We start from the raw sequence: 18,628 nt of genomic DNA on the forward strand, positions 1-18,628 counted from the left end.
TTCCAGATACTCTTCAGTGTCTGGTGAATGATTAGGTAATGGCTTCAGCAGTGACTTGGAATACTCCCAAACCACTGAGTGCACCCCTCCTCCCCCAATGGAAACTACGAAACCTACCATTATGTCAAACTACTTGTTGCAGGCCAGCCAGGTTTAAAGGAGATGCCGCAAGAACCAAAAGCCATGGGACACTGAATCAGAACTCCAAAAATATACTTTAATGTTTATATAACAAATTAAATACATTAGTGTTTATCCAAAACATCCTATACTGCATGTTCTGACCACTCAGAATAAATCAGCACTGGTCTATTCCGTTTAAGTAGCAATTGCAAACAGGGAAAACTATTAGAACATTCATCCAGTTACCCTGATCCCCCTCAGACTCTTGCAATGTTCATTAGACTGAATTAAAGGTGAAACATTTGACAATTAACAAGACGTAATATTAGTTTATATTTAGTGTACGTGTACATTTGATCACCATTTTACCTTTTCTAACATTTTAAAGATGGGAAAAGGTTACAAGGGCAGCACAGTTTAGATTTTGTTCTAACATACTATTGGTCAAGTCAGCAGTAGAGACATTTATAGTAACATCAGTACACGACAAGTCAAAGTTCACGAGAACATTTCATGGTAACAAAGTGTGACACCATTTCCTAATTAAATTGCACTCTAGGGAATTGCTCTCAAATCCCCTTGTGTACTAATCTGCCACTACAACTGAGTAATCCTCTACAACTATTCTTCTGTTAACTACACTTAATATAAAATGTTACTGGAGTTTGACGACAATGTATTACATTAGCTACCAAAACAGCTTGTTACACATTTTAACCATGAGGCTTCAACTACTTTAATAAATCAACTGGGCAAGTTTAAGTCAGTAATGCATTTGTTTACAGCGTCTTCCATAGTATAATCTTGTGTGAAGGATTGCGGCTGCTTGCACAACCAATCAGAGGAAACAAATGCCTGGGCTTTGACTGATCTCAGCAACCACAATCGCATGGAATTTCAGGCAAAAGACAAAGGGAAAAGCAGAAAACAAGACCAAAAGACAGAAGAAGAAGTTTTGCTAAATGTCCTTCAATGCAGGCTCACTTTGTCCAGGATTATTCCTGCACCTTCTATTTGGGCAAATTGCAAACACAGTACAAATGGCCATTGATTATTTCTGAGCTATTATAACACTCAACAGATATTAAGGTACCAGGAGGTTTTAAACAAAAAAACTTAATTCAGTAATTTAAAACTGATTGGTACTATAACCCATATACTTTTAAGACTAAAAGGTCTATAAATAGATGGATGAACATTGCACATCGCAACAAAAAATGGTCACTGGATACTTTAACAGAGAAGTCTGACTATTCAAATTGTGCGTTTTGTTTCTAATTCACGATGTGAGAATTTTCTGACATCTGATCTCAATTTCTTTGGGGTGGAGGGGTGTGGAATTTGATCAGACAATGCTCAAAACCCAGTCATACATGTCCAGTCATATATGGATCACCGTCTCCGGAGTGTGGTTAGCACCAGCACACGTGCTTAAAGTACACAGTAATATTTGGAGCCACGTTCATGAATGTCATCTCGTACATCACTGCAACATTTTGTTAGGCTGAATGACTGTCATGACTTTGTGGCCTTTATTGGAGAACCTCAACCAACCTTTTCAGCAAAGCTCATTTCCTTGACCCAATTACATCCCACATCCCTTTTATTTGTGATAAATAAGCATGTCAAACATATGTAATGATACAATTTTATATTATCTTTGACATTACAGGCATAACTGCATCGTATTTTACATCTAAAAAAGTACACAACTATCAAGGTTTGATCAGGCTATATGCTAGACTAAGTTTTAGACAAAAGCTCTACATTATCTACTCTAAGATGGTGTGCCATAAGAAATTGGTGTTTTCAAGTAATATTGTCAAGTTCTCTGCATTTAACTATTTGCAATACTGTTGTTTTATTTTGAATTGAGTTCACCTCCTTACTAATAGATTCTTAAATAATCCAAATTGTCTTTTTTTTTAAAAAAGGATTTTTCTTTTAAAGTAGCTGTTAACCTGGTAATCTGCTGTAAGAGCAATGAGAACTACAGACGACAGCTAAGAATGACCCTAAATTTCTGCTGAATTAACAAACCATTACCCACAACAATTGACAAGACAAACCACAATAATGAAACATATATGAGGCAACGCTGGTCATTAAGGCTCCCGTCACTGTGCTCGATGACGCCATTTTGAGAAATGGGTAGGGTTTGGAAAAGGCTATCTAAGATCCTCATGCTCTGTTTTGATGGTCATCAAAGCTTCGCTTCTCTGTTCTGTGTGACTTAGGACTGTGTGGCAGAAATCCTTCAGCATGCCTATGTTTTCTGTTGAAAAAGAAATGAAACTATATTAGCAGCTTGAATGTTGGCACGTGGTGGGTTGCAGCATACATCTTGGGTAGGAGATGGAATCTGATAGACTGATAGTAGGTTTTACCCTTAGGCTGACATTTAGATGTGTTGTGGTTGAACCACATTTAAAAAACTCCCTTCTTTCCCCCTCATACCGCAATGTTAAACACTGTGTATCAAATGTTACATACAACATAACACAAGTATAATTTGTTTGTGCCATTGCTTTTAGAAATGCTAATAAAAGTTGTTGAACTTGAGTGATATCAATTGTGTTCAATGCAGCTCAGTATTAAGTGCCCCTTTTGAAAAAACATTCAGATTCCCGTGGTCTCGTTTAAAATACAGTGATCGTGCTATTATCTAAGCATGAACATTGTTTCCAATACATCAGTATGTAACCAATATTACGCTTTGGATTCCCTAACAGAAAGTGGCACTGCTTCAATCTCTTGTTGAATACATAGTATCCATCGAGCCAAGTTTGCTGTATTACAAACAAAAACCATGAGTTGGATCATGCTCCAAACATCCGTAAATTGATCTCTGATCTCAGTCAAGTCGTTTGGAGAGTGAGCGTGAGAATGAATTAAGCTGGAGTGTGGGATGTTTTACACTTCCTACCAGTGTAGTCAAGTCAGTTGCCTCCACATTACCTGATGAATGAGGCTTGCTTGAATTGCTAGAATAAAGCCGGTTTAATTCATTTGACACTTGCTGTAGATTTTCTCTTGCGACCATCTCCTGTATTATTTGCCTGTTCTGCTGGTTGGAGATCCTGAGATTCAGTGGTTTTTCACCTGGACAATAAGATCAGTGAAGCAGAAGCATTAAGTGGCATGCCAGTATCTGTCACCCAAAACATTGTTTGCACTGCTATTAAGGTACCCAAGCAGTGTATTTTGTAAGAAACGAGGATTGCATGCCCCAAAGTTAGAACAATACAGGTTACTTTCATTTTGTATCTATAACATCACACCCTAATGCTGTTCTTTACCAATAATTCCCCCACGCATTTAGCCAGCTCACCTCGACACGAAGTCAGGGGATTGGAGTGGGTGGAACACAGCCTGCCAATTACACTAAATAACAAGACAGTTTAGAAAGTAAATTAGGTGTCTTGCTAGTTTCTCGATGCAGTGATCACACCCATGCTGATCCTAACCAACTCACAACTGTGGTCACTAAACTGCCCTTACTATTCATTTCTCTAAATGTACTATTGATAACAAGGTCCTAATTACTGCACAACAAGTATCTTCCTCAACTATATGCCAACAGTGCTTGTCATATACACAGGGAAAAAAAGATTTGGGCTCTAGCCTGTTTTGTTTAAAAGTGCAGTTTCATAATATCTGCCCTGTGGTTCACTGAGGCAAATATTCCTCTACAGGAAAGATCAAACCCCAATACATTTTTGGAGAAGTAGCTGTTGGAAAGTAACCATCCCAGACAGGCTGTCTTTGGAGAATTCGGCCTATAAGTTAAAGAGAAGGCCATCTTAGATAATAAGTATGGAGTCTAAGAGTATATTTCTTTAAGATATTCAGCTGCTCACACACTCAGACTCTCCCTCCATGACTGGTAACAAGAATACAAAGAGATTGAGAGGCTTGAGGAGTCATACAGTTAGTTGGTTCGACAAGGGGTAATATCTGAAACATGCAGTATGTCTCCTAGTGACTTAAGTTACAATGAACAAAACATAGTAAAGATGCCTTGTTTATTGTTTGCACAATAGAGCCTGCTAAAATAGACCCAATTAAGTGTAATTATACAATTGTTTCCAGACTGGACTACAGGCTGGCTGTACTATATAAACCAATTGATTTGCCCTCATCCCATCCAAATTTCACCTGGTAACAGAAGAGGAAACCAGTGTCTGTCTGAGGGAATTGGGCAAAAGGCCAAAGACTCCCATTATCCCTCCACAGCTTAACTTTGAATGTAAAGTTGATGTTCTAACGTGTGAAGGTATATTTTGTACCTTGTCCATCCACGCTTTCCGCTGATGGACTCCGAGAACTCTGCTCTTCCAAATGCTGCCTGTAAGCTGTAGTGGTCAGACGTCGTTCAGATGCTTGCAACATGTCATGCCTGGCTTGTTCACGAAGAAGCATTATATATTTAGCCGCTATCGATTCAAGATGGGCCTAAAGCAAAAGCAAAAAAAAAAGTAAAGAATTTCCAAAAATGTCTTAATACATTTGCTATGAGTTCTCAGAGGACTTGCCTCTTGCCACACTGTTAACACGTCCCAGACAGTTTGAAATCAACTTGCAATTCCGAACAGTCACTTGCAATTCCATCCAATTAAAACTACGGAACGGTTTGTGACTCTGTGTTGCTAATGAAAATCCTTCAAATAACTACAAGATGTTTGAAATGGCCACGTTTTAGACCCCCAGTGTCAAGAAACTCAGTCTCAAAGCTTCCCCAATTTGGCTTCTGTAGGAGTGATACATTCCTGTGGTTGATAGAAAAATCATGTTCTCTAATCTCACTATTCCGCCCACGTCCCCCAGAACTGATGTAAAAACAGCCTCTTGATCCTTGTAGATTCGTAATTGGTAAGCGCTCCAAGACGCTGTCCAGTGTGAAGGGCGCTATATAAATGCAATAGGATTGATGTGTAATTGGAAGTGGATTTCAACTCCTTTGTGTCAATGGACGAAGACCTTACAGCACTTATAAGTTAATAATGATCCTTGCATTATATTATCCTTGCACTTGCCTTATCATGTCTTTGAGACGTCTCAAAGCGTTTCACAGAATATACTGTAAAGTGAATTGACTGTATATTTTGTGGGCAAAATGCAGTGGCCATTTGCGCACAGCAGTGTCCCACAAACAGTCCTGGATTGAATGGCCAAATTATTATTAACCCAGGTCTCTCACTCACAAGGCAAGTGCTATAACCACTGAGCTACAGGACTCCAGGACTAATTTCCTCTCTATACTCAGAAATATAGGAATATAGCAACATACAGGACCAATATGATTCCAGTAAAAGAGGAAAAAGATAACACTTAACAACATTCATTTCAGAAAAAAATTCACCTCACACCCAGAGGGAGGCAACGTCACCAGCCAATTGAGTCACTAGATTTGTTACCGGCACATGTTAACATCCTCTTAATTTAGTGAAAGAAAAAAAAGCACTTTATCATAGTGAAACGTTTCAAAGCACTTCACAATAATCACTGTCAAGATTGTTTTGAAGGCCAAAGGGGCAACTAATTGCTCCAGCAAGGTCACGCCAGCCCTGAGGTTCAGCTCCTTTGACCTTATCTTTACCAAATATATACCCCAATGTCCTCCAATTACAGCATCAAGCCTTTTCTTAAATGAGTCCAGTGTTCAAGAGCATGACACCCAAGTCCCAACATGAGACTCAAACACACAATCTTCTGACCAATGGGCAAAAGTGCTTTCAACTAAGCCAAACTGACACACTAGCGCTGATCACACTGTCTGTTTGAAAACCATGTTCTGTTCCTCGCCTTTATGTAGAGACACGGGATAAACATTGTGAAATGCTTTAAGCATCTGACCTTTGTGTGCGTAAAGCAAAGTTTAAAACAAAAGTTCAGACTGCTGATAACGTTAATATATACACATCTGCCTGCTGAACTACATTATCCTTAACTTAGCTAAATCAAACTCATTTTCACAATTGAGATACCAAAATATAGGTCTTGTAGTGAACTTTCTTTAAAATATACCCAACTAGTCATTTTCAAAGTGCACGGGATAGAGCATTACATATCTAGGTGCTGTTCAGGCATCTTTGTACTCTACTTTGATGTAACTAGGAGGCTGTTTTGACACTGGGTAGATTAGTCACAGAATATGTTCTGATAATCAGAGATAAAGATTCAAAAGAAAACATGATTTTCTGCAACAAAAAAAACAAAACCAGGAAGTAACAAGCTTCTTCTGTTTTTCAATGAATTAAAGAGAAATCTTCCAATGAAAAAAATTATTGTAGAATAAAATCCTGATTCTTGAAAAAAATACTGTAATTGAAGGTGAGTTGAAAGTCATCATTTTCATTTACTGAATGTCTTTAGAAATGCTTTATATCTAATAATTATTCCTATTTACAGGGCTTGCCATTTCAGCACAATATTTAGGCATGCAAATATTGGTCAACATTATAATATAGGTTCACACAATAAAGAAGTAACAATATTAGTCTTGTCAAATAAGAGAACAAAAGCTCTCATGATCAATAACAACTTGCAGTTATATAGCATCCTTCATGCTGGGCAATGTCTCTGAGCATTTTACAAGTATGGGGTTGAATATCAAGAAAATGCTTTGAGATAGTATGCACATGAAGGGTGCTATATAAATGCAAGTTGAGAAAGAGAAGGGGGGAGTAGGGGAAGGTGGCCCTAGGTGGCTCTTCCATGTATGAAAGAGCAATACGTTTGCTGGGATTAAATCTCTTTTACTTTTCCTAAAATTGCTCATCTTCCTACTTTCTCACTATGCTTTTGTGGGAACGAACTAAGCAGAGGGCTTGCAATTTTCCGTATAGAAAAGAGTAAAGGAAGCACAAGTCAGGAAAGTCACCACAAACCAGCCTCTCAAACAGAGGCCTGCAACAGGCCAGTCAGTGGGCTGCACTCCTGGCCAACAACAGCAACAACTTGCATTTGTAATAGCACCCCTCATGCACGGTAGTGTCCCAGGCTGGAAATGGCAACACATGACGAGAGAGACAAATATTAAAGAAAAGGTGTTTGTGGCGTGGTTCAAGAGCACAGATTCTAAAAGACCTTTCCTCATCTTCTCTGATCCAAGATTTCAACCACAGCACCTTCACTCTCTACACAATTCCTCCACCTTGCTTGTACCCTCTCTACCCATTTTCAACTGTGTTTTTTGGCCACCTTCCCCCTACCCCAGCTTGCTCACTGATTCTCACTGTGTACCTGAAAAAGCACACTGAGACGAAGCCCTGAATCCTACCTGAAAGGCACACGTGCAAATTATTGGATTCTCTTTAGGTGCATTTCTAAAATAAAGAATCTGTTGCTGTTGCATCTTTCAAAAAGAAGCAACGGTGTGACTTTTGTGATGTGTTGTGGCATTTTAGTTATTTGGGAAAATTAATTTGCTTGAAGCAGAACGAGGCAGTGGTATTCTTAGCAGAAACAACTTTCAGAGGTTCTTTGTAAAAAGGATACACACTTTAATATACGAAAGGGTGTTCCCGGTTAAGTCTTAACAGCTTGCAGTCTCCTAGTGAGGCAGCACCTCAGGCTGTAAGGAATGGTTGGGTTTGCCAGACAGAGACACGTCTGTGGGAAGGAGCAGCAAAAGAGCTTTAGCCTTTCGGAAGGTTCAGGTGAGGGGGTGGAAGTTAATCTTTTTGCAGAAGCAAAGAAAATGGCACAGACAGACAGCGCTCTTGGGGATGAGCATCACTCAGAGAAAGGTCATTTGATTTGGTAAATAATATGAATGCATATTCAGTTTGCACAATCAAGAGTTACAGGTAAAAGTGAACCAAGTATTTGTGTCATTGTATGCAGTGTGTAGTATAATATCAGAGTTTATACAGAGGTCAGCTCTCACTTTCACTGTTCACCTCCACCATGAAATAAATGGGAGTAGCAGAGAAGGACTGACATCCAAACTGTAATCCGTGTCCCTGCAGTACAGTGTACAAAGGAGATACCGTGAATCAGATTGCTTCACAATGCTGGCCTCCTTTCATGGTGGAAGTCAGTCATTTTCTCTTTTAAAGCCTCCTGTCTCTGCTGTAAGTTCTGCAGCATTTCATGAAGGGCAAATTGTGCTGTGCAACCAGGCATCAGATTGAGCCTGTGCTTTTAGGAGGGGAGAAAAATGGCGGTGGGAGGCGAAAATTAAACACCTCTTGTACATAGTACAAATAACTCATTGTCACACAACACTACCTTTAGCAATGCTACAGCTCTGCAGCCTTGTAGTTCCCTCAAACCCTGCATGGGATGGATGACTTACCCACAGTGTAACAATGAGGTATACCCGTCGCAAAGACTTTAAAAGGACTTAACCACCTGAAACCAAAACCTGTGGCTTCACAGCGTTAAGGACACCCTCTCCCACAGCCCTGCTGAGGCAGTGCAGTGTGGCATCAAACTCCATCAGGCCTTAATAAGCACATGAAGGCTTCATAATCACTTTCATTCTTCAAATGACAGGGCTGATGACATTTAGGGGCAGCGATAAAACTCTTAGTCACAGTGTTTTATAGCGAAATCGCTCTGGGACTTGCTTCAACACCACAACCTTGACTACAAGAACAAATTAAGTCTTGTCACCTCAGACTTGTTTTACAATTTGAACTTTTTATAAAACAGGTCTTCAAATTGGACTGAAATTGGGAGAATTCAAATAGCTTGAAGTGCAGTGTGCGTGACTTTGCCATTTTCTGATTTCGTACCTGAATGTTACGAACAGTCGTATCATCGCCTTTCGTCTTGGCAAGAGTCATTTGCTCTTTTAAAGCCTCCTGTCTCTGCTGCAATGTCTGTAGGGTTTCGTGAATATTGAGGGAATTATCCTGCAAATGCAACACCTGTTATAACAGGTTATATTTGGAATAACAATATTACTGAGAAATGACCTGACAAATGATCTACAGAGTTTATCATGAATTGGACATGTTTTCTAATATTTCATTAGCTTAACAATCCTTGAATCTGATATGACACCTTACCGAGTCATAACTTTTCAAATCACTTCAGAGTTTTTTGTCCTGTGTTTCTTTGTACACAACAATATCTCATAAAGAGCTATGAAGTGAATGACCAATTGATATGGGGGATTGTTGGTCTAGACACTGGGAGAGACTTTTCTCTTTTCAAATTGTGCCACAGAGTCTTTAACATACATCCAAACAGACAAATGATACCTTGGTTTAACGAATGATAATGAATTGCATTTGATGTAGCACCTAAACTACACAAAAGTGCTGCACAGAATTTATTGCAAAATGTAGTGATGGTGACTGTATATTTGTAGGCAGACCGATAGATGTTTTCAGTGAACAATCACACACAAATCATTTCTTGAGCTAAACATGTTTATAGGTACAGTTGTCTTTTGTACAAACATCTGCATGCATTTGAAACAATTGGGGAGAGTGAGCAATAGTCATTTCTTCCTAGTATTGCGTGGTGAAAATACTGTAAAAACCGAGCACATGCTTATTCTAATCAGCATATGTAAACAGTGTTATTGATTTACCATGGTGTATCAAACAGAATAGTATTTTAAGAGCTTGGCTGCTAAGATTCACTATTAGCATCACACTGATATTAAACAGCAGACATGGAATTCTGCCCAGCACTTGCATGATTCTGCAAGGCTTCCCTTCCAGCTTCCTAGCTAAGAACTGCCAGAACTATTGCAAATGAAGCTCGCAATAGTCAGTCAAAGAGACTCAAACTTCTAACCTTTACATACTGAAGGAAGGTTCCGATCAACCCATTAGTTAGACCACTCATATCTCATAAATTGTGAGATTGGAGTAACTGTTGTTCTGTGATGTGGAATAACGTTCAGCATTTTTTGGTCAATTCCCTATATTTACTGCTTAAAAGTGAGTTTACTCAGGTTTACTCATCATCAGAGAAAAAATTCCAGCTCAACCATTAAATATCTTGACCTCACAAGGACTAGAACCGCAAGGAACTCATGAATTGGATCTCCTGAATCATGCTGAATGTAAAAATTTCTGTCCCTGTGCAATGAGTTGAACCCAGCTCTGAGGTGTAAGGATTGTAATTGTAACTAATAATTATATCATGAGTCAATTAAAATTAATGTGAAATCCAGTAAAAATTATTGCAATGCACCTCAGAATAATTGTGGGAATCTAACCATTTCTTCAACACACCTTCAGATGTTCATAGGTAAATCCAGTAATGAATGAAACAATTCATGCAAAATAATTACCTCAGTCTTTATTTGTTTGGGAGAAGATTCTTCCTGATCTGTGAACCTGGATCTGTTGTAAAATACACAAAACGACAAATGTCAAATGATGCAAAACAGGAAACAAACATATGTTTCGGAGTTTAGAAAACAAAAAGGTCCTCACCTACAGGTTTTGTAAGTGTACTTGTAGGTGACATCTCGAGAGACTTGCCGAGCTAATGTAAATAGCTCATCTCTCCGACTAAGCAAAGCATTCTCCTTCACACAGAGCTGAGCAGCTGCTTCATTAACAGTTAACTGCAAAAGAATGTCAAACATATATAAGACTGCAATCCTTTCCTTTACTGTATTCTGGTTACACACAGTTAGAAACATTGTCTTATTACTTCAAGTGATAGTTCAGTGGGGAAATGCATCACTCACTGTGGGACTTAGCCTTCCAAAGAATCAATCCCAAGTCTGTAATATATCAGTTCATTTTAAGCAGGGCAATTGTAATCTAAATGATAATTAGTTTTGTTATTCTTGAGTTCACAGTGCAGGCTGACATTCCAGTGCAATACTGGGAAGTGCTCTATCGTGTTTCAGATGAGAAGGTTCCTCTGCTTGTTCAGCTAATGATCCCCATGGTACTGTTTGAAGAGAGGGGAATTTCTCCCAGTAACCTGACCTGATGATCCCTGAGACCATTCACTTCAACCCATTTCTGGACAATGCTGTGCACAAATTGACTGTGGTGTTTGCCAACAAATACCCAGTAAGTCCTATGAAGTTCTGCGAGACATTTCAACAATGTGATAAAGCACAACATAAAATCAAATGTAATGATTATTATTTATTGGAGTCCTGCAGCTCAGTGGTTAGAGCACTTCCTTGCAAGCGAGAGACCTGGGTTCTATTCCTGGCAGGGTGAAATGTTGGGCAAGTTTCCTTACTCCACACGCTTCCATTTACCTAGCAGTAAGTAGGAACCTGGTTGTTAATCGTTTGGTGGATCGCTTTTCTGAGGATAATAATCCATAAAAAAAAAATTGTCACTCAATTTGGTCATGACTGTTTGTGGGGCACTACTGTGCACAATTGGGTGCCATGATTTGCCCACAAATATACAGTCAATCCACTTTACAGTATATTCTGTGAAGCGCTTTGAGATGTCTAGAAGACGTGAAAAGCGCTATATCAAATGCAAGGATTATTATGTTATTTATTATTATTGCCAGGCTAAGAAGGAAGAGAGAGTGGGGAATAAATGAGGTTCACACTTCTGTATGGCTTCCAGCAAGCAAGCCAGGATGTTCGTGGGTGTAGGTAGTGTGTAAAAAAAACCAGTAGGGGCTAAACTGTGATGCCCCACCCTTAAATAACTTAACACTTAGATATTTGGAATACAGCAGCACTCACTGAACCACACCTCAGTTTGAAGAGTCGTGGGCGGGGAGGGAGGGGAAGGCAAACTCCTACTTGCCACCCAGCCTGTGGGGCTGTATGATCGAGTACACGTACTTATAATTACAATCCTTACACCCGAATGCTGGGTTCACACCCACTGCAGATGGACAGAAATCTTTCCACAGGCTGTTACAGGCCCCAGTTAAATGCACAGGGAGATATTAGATACAATTGCACTAAACTCAAGGAAACAAAGTTATTCAGACAGACCACAAATTTGCATGATATAGAAGGACTGAATGTTCAAGTCTAGGATTGAGGCACATTGTTGAAGTTAAATTAGTTTGGACCGTCACCTTTATTAGTTGGCTACTTGTCACATTATAACTAGTTGCTCGAGGAAAATATCAATTCTTTGATAAAACAAACTCTTCAAAACAAGTTGCAGTTGAAAAAGATACAAATCTTTAAAAAGGTTAAAGTAATTAAATGCTATAACATTTGGTCAATTTAAATCAAATGGGTTACTATGTTGCCAGCCAGCCTCCTCTTGTTCCTATTCTCCTACGCTCCAACTCCTGCGCACTGTTTTATATACTGTACATCAAATTAAATATTAAACAGAACATCAGAGATAATTTTGCACAAAGTTTTTAAAAAAAACGGCTTAGAAACAGTGCAGAGAAAACTGGGTTTATACTGAACAGACTGTAGGCGTAGGTTGTTCATGTGAAAGTCTAAGAGAGGCTGCGTATTTTCAAATGACTTGATTTTGATTTACTCCACTGCGTCTACCGGTGATTTTGCAATCGTTTGATTTCTTCTAATCCGCCCATGTTGCAGAAAATGTGACTTCATAATCAATTTACACAAACTCAAGACAGTTAGTTAAGAGTCTTTGGAACAGGAATGATAATGCTGCCTATATCCAGAGGCTGCTTTGTTTGACTAAATGCGGGTGTCCAAGATTTGAATGTTCGAAGCAGCCTTGAAGAAACAAAGGATTCCCGACAGCTGGGTGTTCTCCAGGAAATACTCTTCGGGATACATGTAAAGAGGAAACATTTGGAAGATAGTGTGTATTTGTCTGATGTCAATTAAGCTCATGCATTAGGATTTTACTTGACTTGTGTTATAGTCTCCTCTGTATTCATCAATCATGCATAGAGTTGGTAAACACCCAGCTCTGACTTCTGTATCTTTGGCCTCCTACACTTCTCCAGACTCCTACACGTTTTCACCCTCCTACATGCTCCTGACAAGCTCAATGAAACCTTCAGAAACTGTTCATCTACTCTTGAGCACTCAAGCCTGCTGGCCCGAATGTTTTATGAACTTCCAATCTCAGCCGTCTCCTCCCCTTTTTCTGCTTTTCAGTTACATTCTTTCCAGAAAAAGTGGACCAGTTTTGCACATTTCTCCCTCACTCACCCCTTTGTTTTACTAAATCCTTGCATTTGATTCCCATCTGAGAATATCTTTACATAGCAGCCAATTCCTTTCATTTCTAATCAATTCTTCTTCCATAAGACTTCCATTTGGTGTGAAGGGCTTGACATATTGCAAGTAGTTATTTTATCATGTATATTTTGTCTTCAGCCTTATTGTTATATGTAGCTATTATTTGTAGACGAATGCAGCAGCCAATTGCCACACAAACACAGTCTCGACGTGAATGACTTCTCGACTTTCATTGTTGCTTCGACTCTTTCCATAAGACTTTGTAACCTTCTGCCTTTTCGCATGGTGGAACAAATGGTCTTATGGAAAGAGTTGAAATAAAGTTGAAAGCAGACAAAGAGTCGGTGACAACCTGTCGTACCTCGTGTAGAGTCAGGTGCTTCCCGTCCTTCCTCTTGGAGTCAAACCGACCGTATATGGCGCTGTATTTTCGGATCTCTTCCTCTTTGTGCGGGTCATCGCCATCCATGTCAAAAATGTGACCCACCATCTTGGCTAGCTTCTTGTTGCTTCTCACGAACTCTTTGACTTCGTTTGCGTCCGTTTGTGGAAAGGTCTGAGCAATGCGCTCCACGCATTCCGTGATGGCGGCCACCGCAGCGCTGTCCAGAGTCTCGGCGTTTTCCCTCGGCGAGGAGGGGGAGCCTGGCTCCACGGGCGACAGGCTGGGCTCGCTCTCAGTCATGGGGTGTCCTTGCCAGAATCGAGGCTCGCTGGCGCCCGTCTGCAGTGGCGAGCTCCCCATCACGTATGACTTGTTGGGACCCATGCCTTGTCCGTAAATAGCAGCCAAGCATTTGGGCAGCCTCCTGTGAGACTCCCGGTGGCCGTGGCTCCTCTCGTGATTGTTGGCATTCAGCCCAGCGAACGCCACGGAGCCCTCAGATATTTTGTAAAGCGGGATGCTGCTGACTGGAAGAGAGTTCAGTGGCTGATTGAAGATAGATGGATTTGTCACCCAGTCCCTCAAAGCCTTCTGCAACCTCCTGACATGCAGTGGTTTGCTAGCCATGCCAACCAGAGCCATGATCTCCAAGAATTCCTCCTCCCCTGCTTCACAGAGCTGCTGCACATCGTCTCCTCCCTGCTGAATGAAGGCCTCGTAATAGGACAGCAGGTTGGCTCGCTGGAGAATCCGATACAGCTGCAATTCGCCAAGTGTCCTCGGTAAAGAAGTTGCCATGATCAATGCAGCACCTAGACTTAAAAGAACGAGTGAAACAAATTAACGTGCAATACAAAACCATTTGCAGAGTGAATGTCAGAGACTGTCTGATTGCACACACTGAATTGTGAATACATACATACCAAACTCCACCTCTGCTATCTGTAGGTGGCACGACACAGGCGCCTCTTGTTTAGAGCACGTACATTCTCCAACGCTTACAGCCCAACAACTTGCCCACGGATATTTCACTCCACAAATCATGCAATAGGTACTCCAACCATACCATATGGACAGATTGCTTATTCATCTAATATTTCTTCAAATAAAAAGCTGCTTTACTTTTATTTCCCATGAAAACATAACTCGACACATCAGCTGATATAAGATCCAGAGGCTTTGTTACAGCAAACACATGTAGCTAAAAGATGGCGATTTTTAAAATACCCCCAAATATTGCTCTACGTGAGAATAAAAAGGCTCTGTTCCTTCACACTGTAACAGAGGGAAACAGAGGCAAGTGGATAGAAATATCCAGTTATCCAGTGTCTGGGAATTCCTGTATTGTACAGTGTCATAGCTTCTAATTTATAAAAGAAGCTGGCACCTCCAGGAACATGAGAGTGATAGATGTGTCCTGATGTTCCTAGTAATAGGTTGCAACTTCTGTTTTTAAAATTAACATGAACGTGAAACAGAACAATGAGGATATAACTTTTCGCCTTCAAAATGCATCGTCAATTCACAAGACAGTATATTCTGTGCAGCGCTTTGAAATGTCTCAAAGCAGCAATAAGGCACTATATCAAATGCAAGGATTACTATTATATCTAACAATGTACAACTATAACTATCACTAAGCCTTCAGTCTGCAGTTCGCAAGCAACATGCAATGTTAATGAGGCACATCAGTTTCTAGTTAAAATGATTTGTGCTCTTTCTATCAAAATGTTATCTGCTTCGTGACTTTCTTGTATTTTTATTTTTGTGGGCACACAGGAAAACTAGCTAAGAAATGCGAAGAAAGTGTGGTTCCTACAGGAAACGTCAAGTCTGTGAATTAGGAGCACCGAACTTCAAGTGAATCAGTCTCCCCAACAACATTATCAGTTAAATCATAGATCTGCAGCAGAAATGGGCAAAGGGAATGTGGTGCCTCATAAATAAGTTAAATGCTGGCGTGTTACCAAACAGAATTATAGTTATAAAAAACACACAAGAGAAGTTTGGATGAAAAAAACATTTGGCCCATTTGATCTCATTGTTCCTGAACACCCACCCTACCATCCTATCATAGCATCCAGATGTTTTTTTTTCCTTCTAATGTGTTCAACACCTTGGTCTCAACAACCCTTCCTAGTAACTTGTTCCAGTTGTTAATTAGCCTCTGGATAAAGAAATACTTTGTGGTGTCTCTCCCATAATTTTCATTTATAACCCTGTGACCTCTTGTTCTGTTGTCTTAGTGCATCTGAAAGTACTGTTTTGAGTTGAATCCCCAATCCTATTTAACACCTTATATATTTTATAAGATCCATTCTGAGATGCCACTTTTCAATACTGAAGAGCCCAGCTTGTCTAATAGCTTCTCATTCTTCTAACGCTGGGAAATTGGGAAACTACAGTATAATTTTACATTCGAGATGTGAACTCCACCCACTTCCCCCTCGCAGATCACTAATTATTACCAAAGTCCAGCTTCAAACAGACCACTGTATTACATATGGATTTTTATCAATTGTTTCACATCTTAAGCTTCTATTTAAAGTAACCTGTCACACAAGATAAAAAAAATCAAGAACAAACAGCTTTGTGTTGAAACCCTCCTCTCTTCTACCATCTTTCCTGGGTTGTAGCAACAGTGTACTGAGAATCCACAAATTACATACCTGTCCCTCTGCCATGATGGCAAACCTTTTGCCACCCTCCACTCCAACCAGACCAAAAGCTAAAAGAAAAATCTAATCGGCTCAGTCGACACATTCATCTTGGTAACTATCTGAAGCTGCAGTACGATAGTCTGCAAGTTTGCAACAGACATGCACTAAGTAGGCCAACTAGAACCAGACAACTGTAATATGAATAATGTTTATTTCCATTCAAATATTGTTAACCTTTGGAAAAGTGGGATGGATACTTCCTCAAAACCAGAGCAGTCAAAAGTAAGCCATCTTAAGAAAAATCTGAAAAATATATCCGTCTGTTTGAACAAGAGGCCAAATCCAAAATAAGGGCTGCATCAGGGCAACAAAGTCTTGTCTGTCTCACATCTTGACAAACATACAAAGAGCTGCTTGCTGGTAGCATGTAACCAGGCTGTAATAGATTTCAAGTCTTTTGCAAACCACCAAAGCAAAGCTTTAGTCACTAATAAAATGTATCTGCTCCCCCACTAACATGTTACATCTAATATATGTTATCAGCATATTCGCAAGTCCTGAGCCTTTCATTGGAGTTCACAGTGTACATTACTGACATGCACTGCTTCTGTTTTCTGCCCTGCAATTTCTCATCACATAACAAGGGTTTGTAAGAGTGCACTGAAACAACAGGAGGTTTAACTTGAAAATGGTTCTCAGATGTTAAACAGAACAATTTCTGGCATATTAGAGACTGTATATTTTAGATATTTAGGAATTTATTTCGGAAATCCAATGAAGTAATAGCTTTCTCAGATTCACCAAGGCAGCAAGACAAGAGATAACACACTGGGGGTTGTGAAGGCAACTTTAGGGCAGACCTCAGAAAGCTTTTTTCACAAAGGGGGCAATAGGAACTGGAACAGGTGACTTGGAAGGATGGTAGTGGTCAGGATGCGGAGCAATTTAAGAAACAGTTTGATATTGTCATAGGAAGTCAGTAGGATTGGTTTCTGGAAGGATGAAATCAAATACGCTGAACCTCTGTTGTGATTCCATCATATTTGAAGGACACTTTTCCTTTAAGTGCCATAGATGTATTTTGACCATAATAAAATACTAATTACAAACTGAAAGAGCGAGCACCAGCACAGACACTAGTGGCCAAACGGCCTGTTTCTGTGCTGTAAATTGTCTAAGATATTGTCTAGGTTGTCTAAAAGCGGGGGAGTGGGATTAATTTGGTTAGTAAGAGGCAGCACGGACACGATGAGCCGAATGGCCTCCTTCTGTGCTATATAATTCTATGATATTGACTACTGACATCTAGAGGTAGAAAATAGTATTTACGTCTTTTTTTATTACAAAGATTTGGGGCTTCTCTGAATTATCCTCTGAGCTGAACCATCTGACGTTGGAGATTTTTGAACTTTCAAAGTTCAAACATCCGATGGTCCACAGTTATCTGGTTTCTTGCAAGCTAGAAGTTTGACAGCATGTGATTTAAGGAGCAGTTATGTGGGCACATAGGTTAATGATGATATTCTACAGCAATCACCATGCACAACTCCACTAATTTGCAACAACTTCAGATTTACAGACAAAACTCAGACCAGGTTGCAAGTCTCTTTGCCTGGCTGAGAGAGATATGTTTCTGTCTGCCTGTCTCCAGTTAGGCTAAGATCAAGGCCAGGTAATTGCTTACTACTGTTCAAGGCCTTGGATAAGAATAAGTTAACAATAATAATCCTTGCATTCGGTCTAGCTGGCACTTCAGAAGGACATCTCAAAGCTCTTCACAGGACTTACTGTGAAATGGAGTGACTGTGCAGTTCTAGGCAAACGTGGCAGCACAATTGGGCACAGCAATGTTATAAACATGTAGAAGGCCACATCAGACAAAAAAACATGTGCTGTACTGTCATCAAACTCTCTGTTGTTTGACCACACAGCTCTGAGACGCTATCCTGCATGAAGGGCTGTATATAAATACAACTTGTTGTTGTTAGATTTGGAGTATCTTAAGCATGGCGATGGCTTTCCTTGTATCAGATACCTAGCAAACCCCCCAAAAAAGCAACACTGATCTTGTCAGTTTCATTTAAGTACTGCAAGTATCTGCTCGGTTAGTTTTACACTGTTTGCTATATTTAAATAAAGCATATTACAGCCCCAGTCCTCTGTAAAGACAATTTTTTGCTGAAACTGATCTCAAGTGGATTTCAGCGTTGGATTAAGGGGGTGGGTGACTTTTGGGTTACGGGGATACAGCTTAGCTGATACATGTTCTCGTGTTGCTGCAATAAATTGGGGTAAAGTGATGAGCTTTAGAGCGCTTCCAACTCCAAAAAAAAGGTTCAACAGCGAACGCAGACACTGCTCTCAATG

At 39.9% G+C, this 18,628-nt stretch overlaps 1 protein-coding gene across 4 annotated transcripts in view; it reads right to left on the reverse strand.

The window, feature by feature from the left end:
• Window positions 1-203: 203 nt before the first annotated feature.
• nab1b (NGFI-A binding protein 1b (EGR1 binding protein 1)) overlaps window positions 204-18,628 on the reverse strand; it is a 20,233-nt gene continuing 1,808 nt past the window's right edge. For 2 of the 4 annotated variants that reach the window (XM_042336547.1, XM_007890157.2), the window contains exons 2-8: window positions 13,578-14,418; window positions 10,530-10,663; window positions 10,385-10,436; window positions 8,868-9,002; window positions 4,413-4,578; window positions 3,082-3,225; window positions 204-2,398 (exon numbers count right to left, since the gene is read on the reverse strand). In XM_042336547.1, coding sequence (XP_042192481.1) covers window positions 2,292-2,398; window positions 3,082-3,225; window positions 4,413-4,578; window positions 8,868-9,002; window positions 10,385-10,436; window positions 10,530-10,663; window positions 13,578-14,399 — 1,560 coding nt within the window. In that variant the 5' untranslated portion in view covers window positions 14,400-14,418 and the 3' untranslated portion in view covers window positions 204-2,291. The remainder of the gene's footprint in view (window positions 2,399-3,081; window positions 3,226-4,412; window positions 4,579-8,867; window positions 9,003-10,384; window positions 10,437-10,529; window positions 10,664-13,577; window positions 14,419-18,628) is intronic. The other 2 variants (XM_007890158.2, XM_007890159.2) reach the window with 2 other exon arrangements.

The sequence above is a fragment of the Callorhinchus milii genome, unplaced genomic scaffold (assembly GCF_018977255.1).
Source record: "Callorhinchus milii isolate IMCB2004 unplaced genomic scaffold, IMCB_Cmil_1.0 Scaffold6, whole genome shotgun sequence".
Taxonomy (NCBI): domain Eukaryota; kingdom Metazoa; phylum Chordata; class Chondrichthyes; order Chimaeriformes; family Callorhinchidae; genus Callorhinchus; species Callorhinchus milii.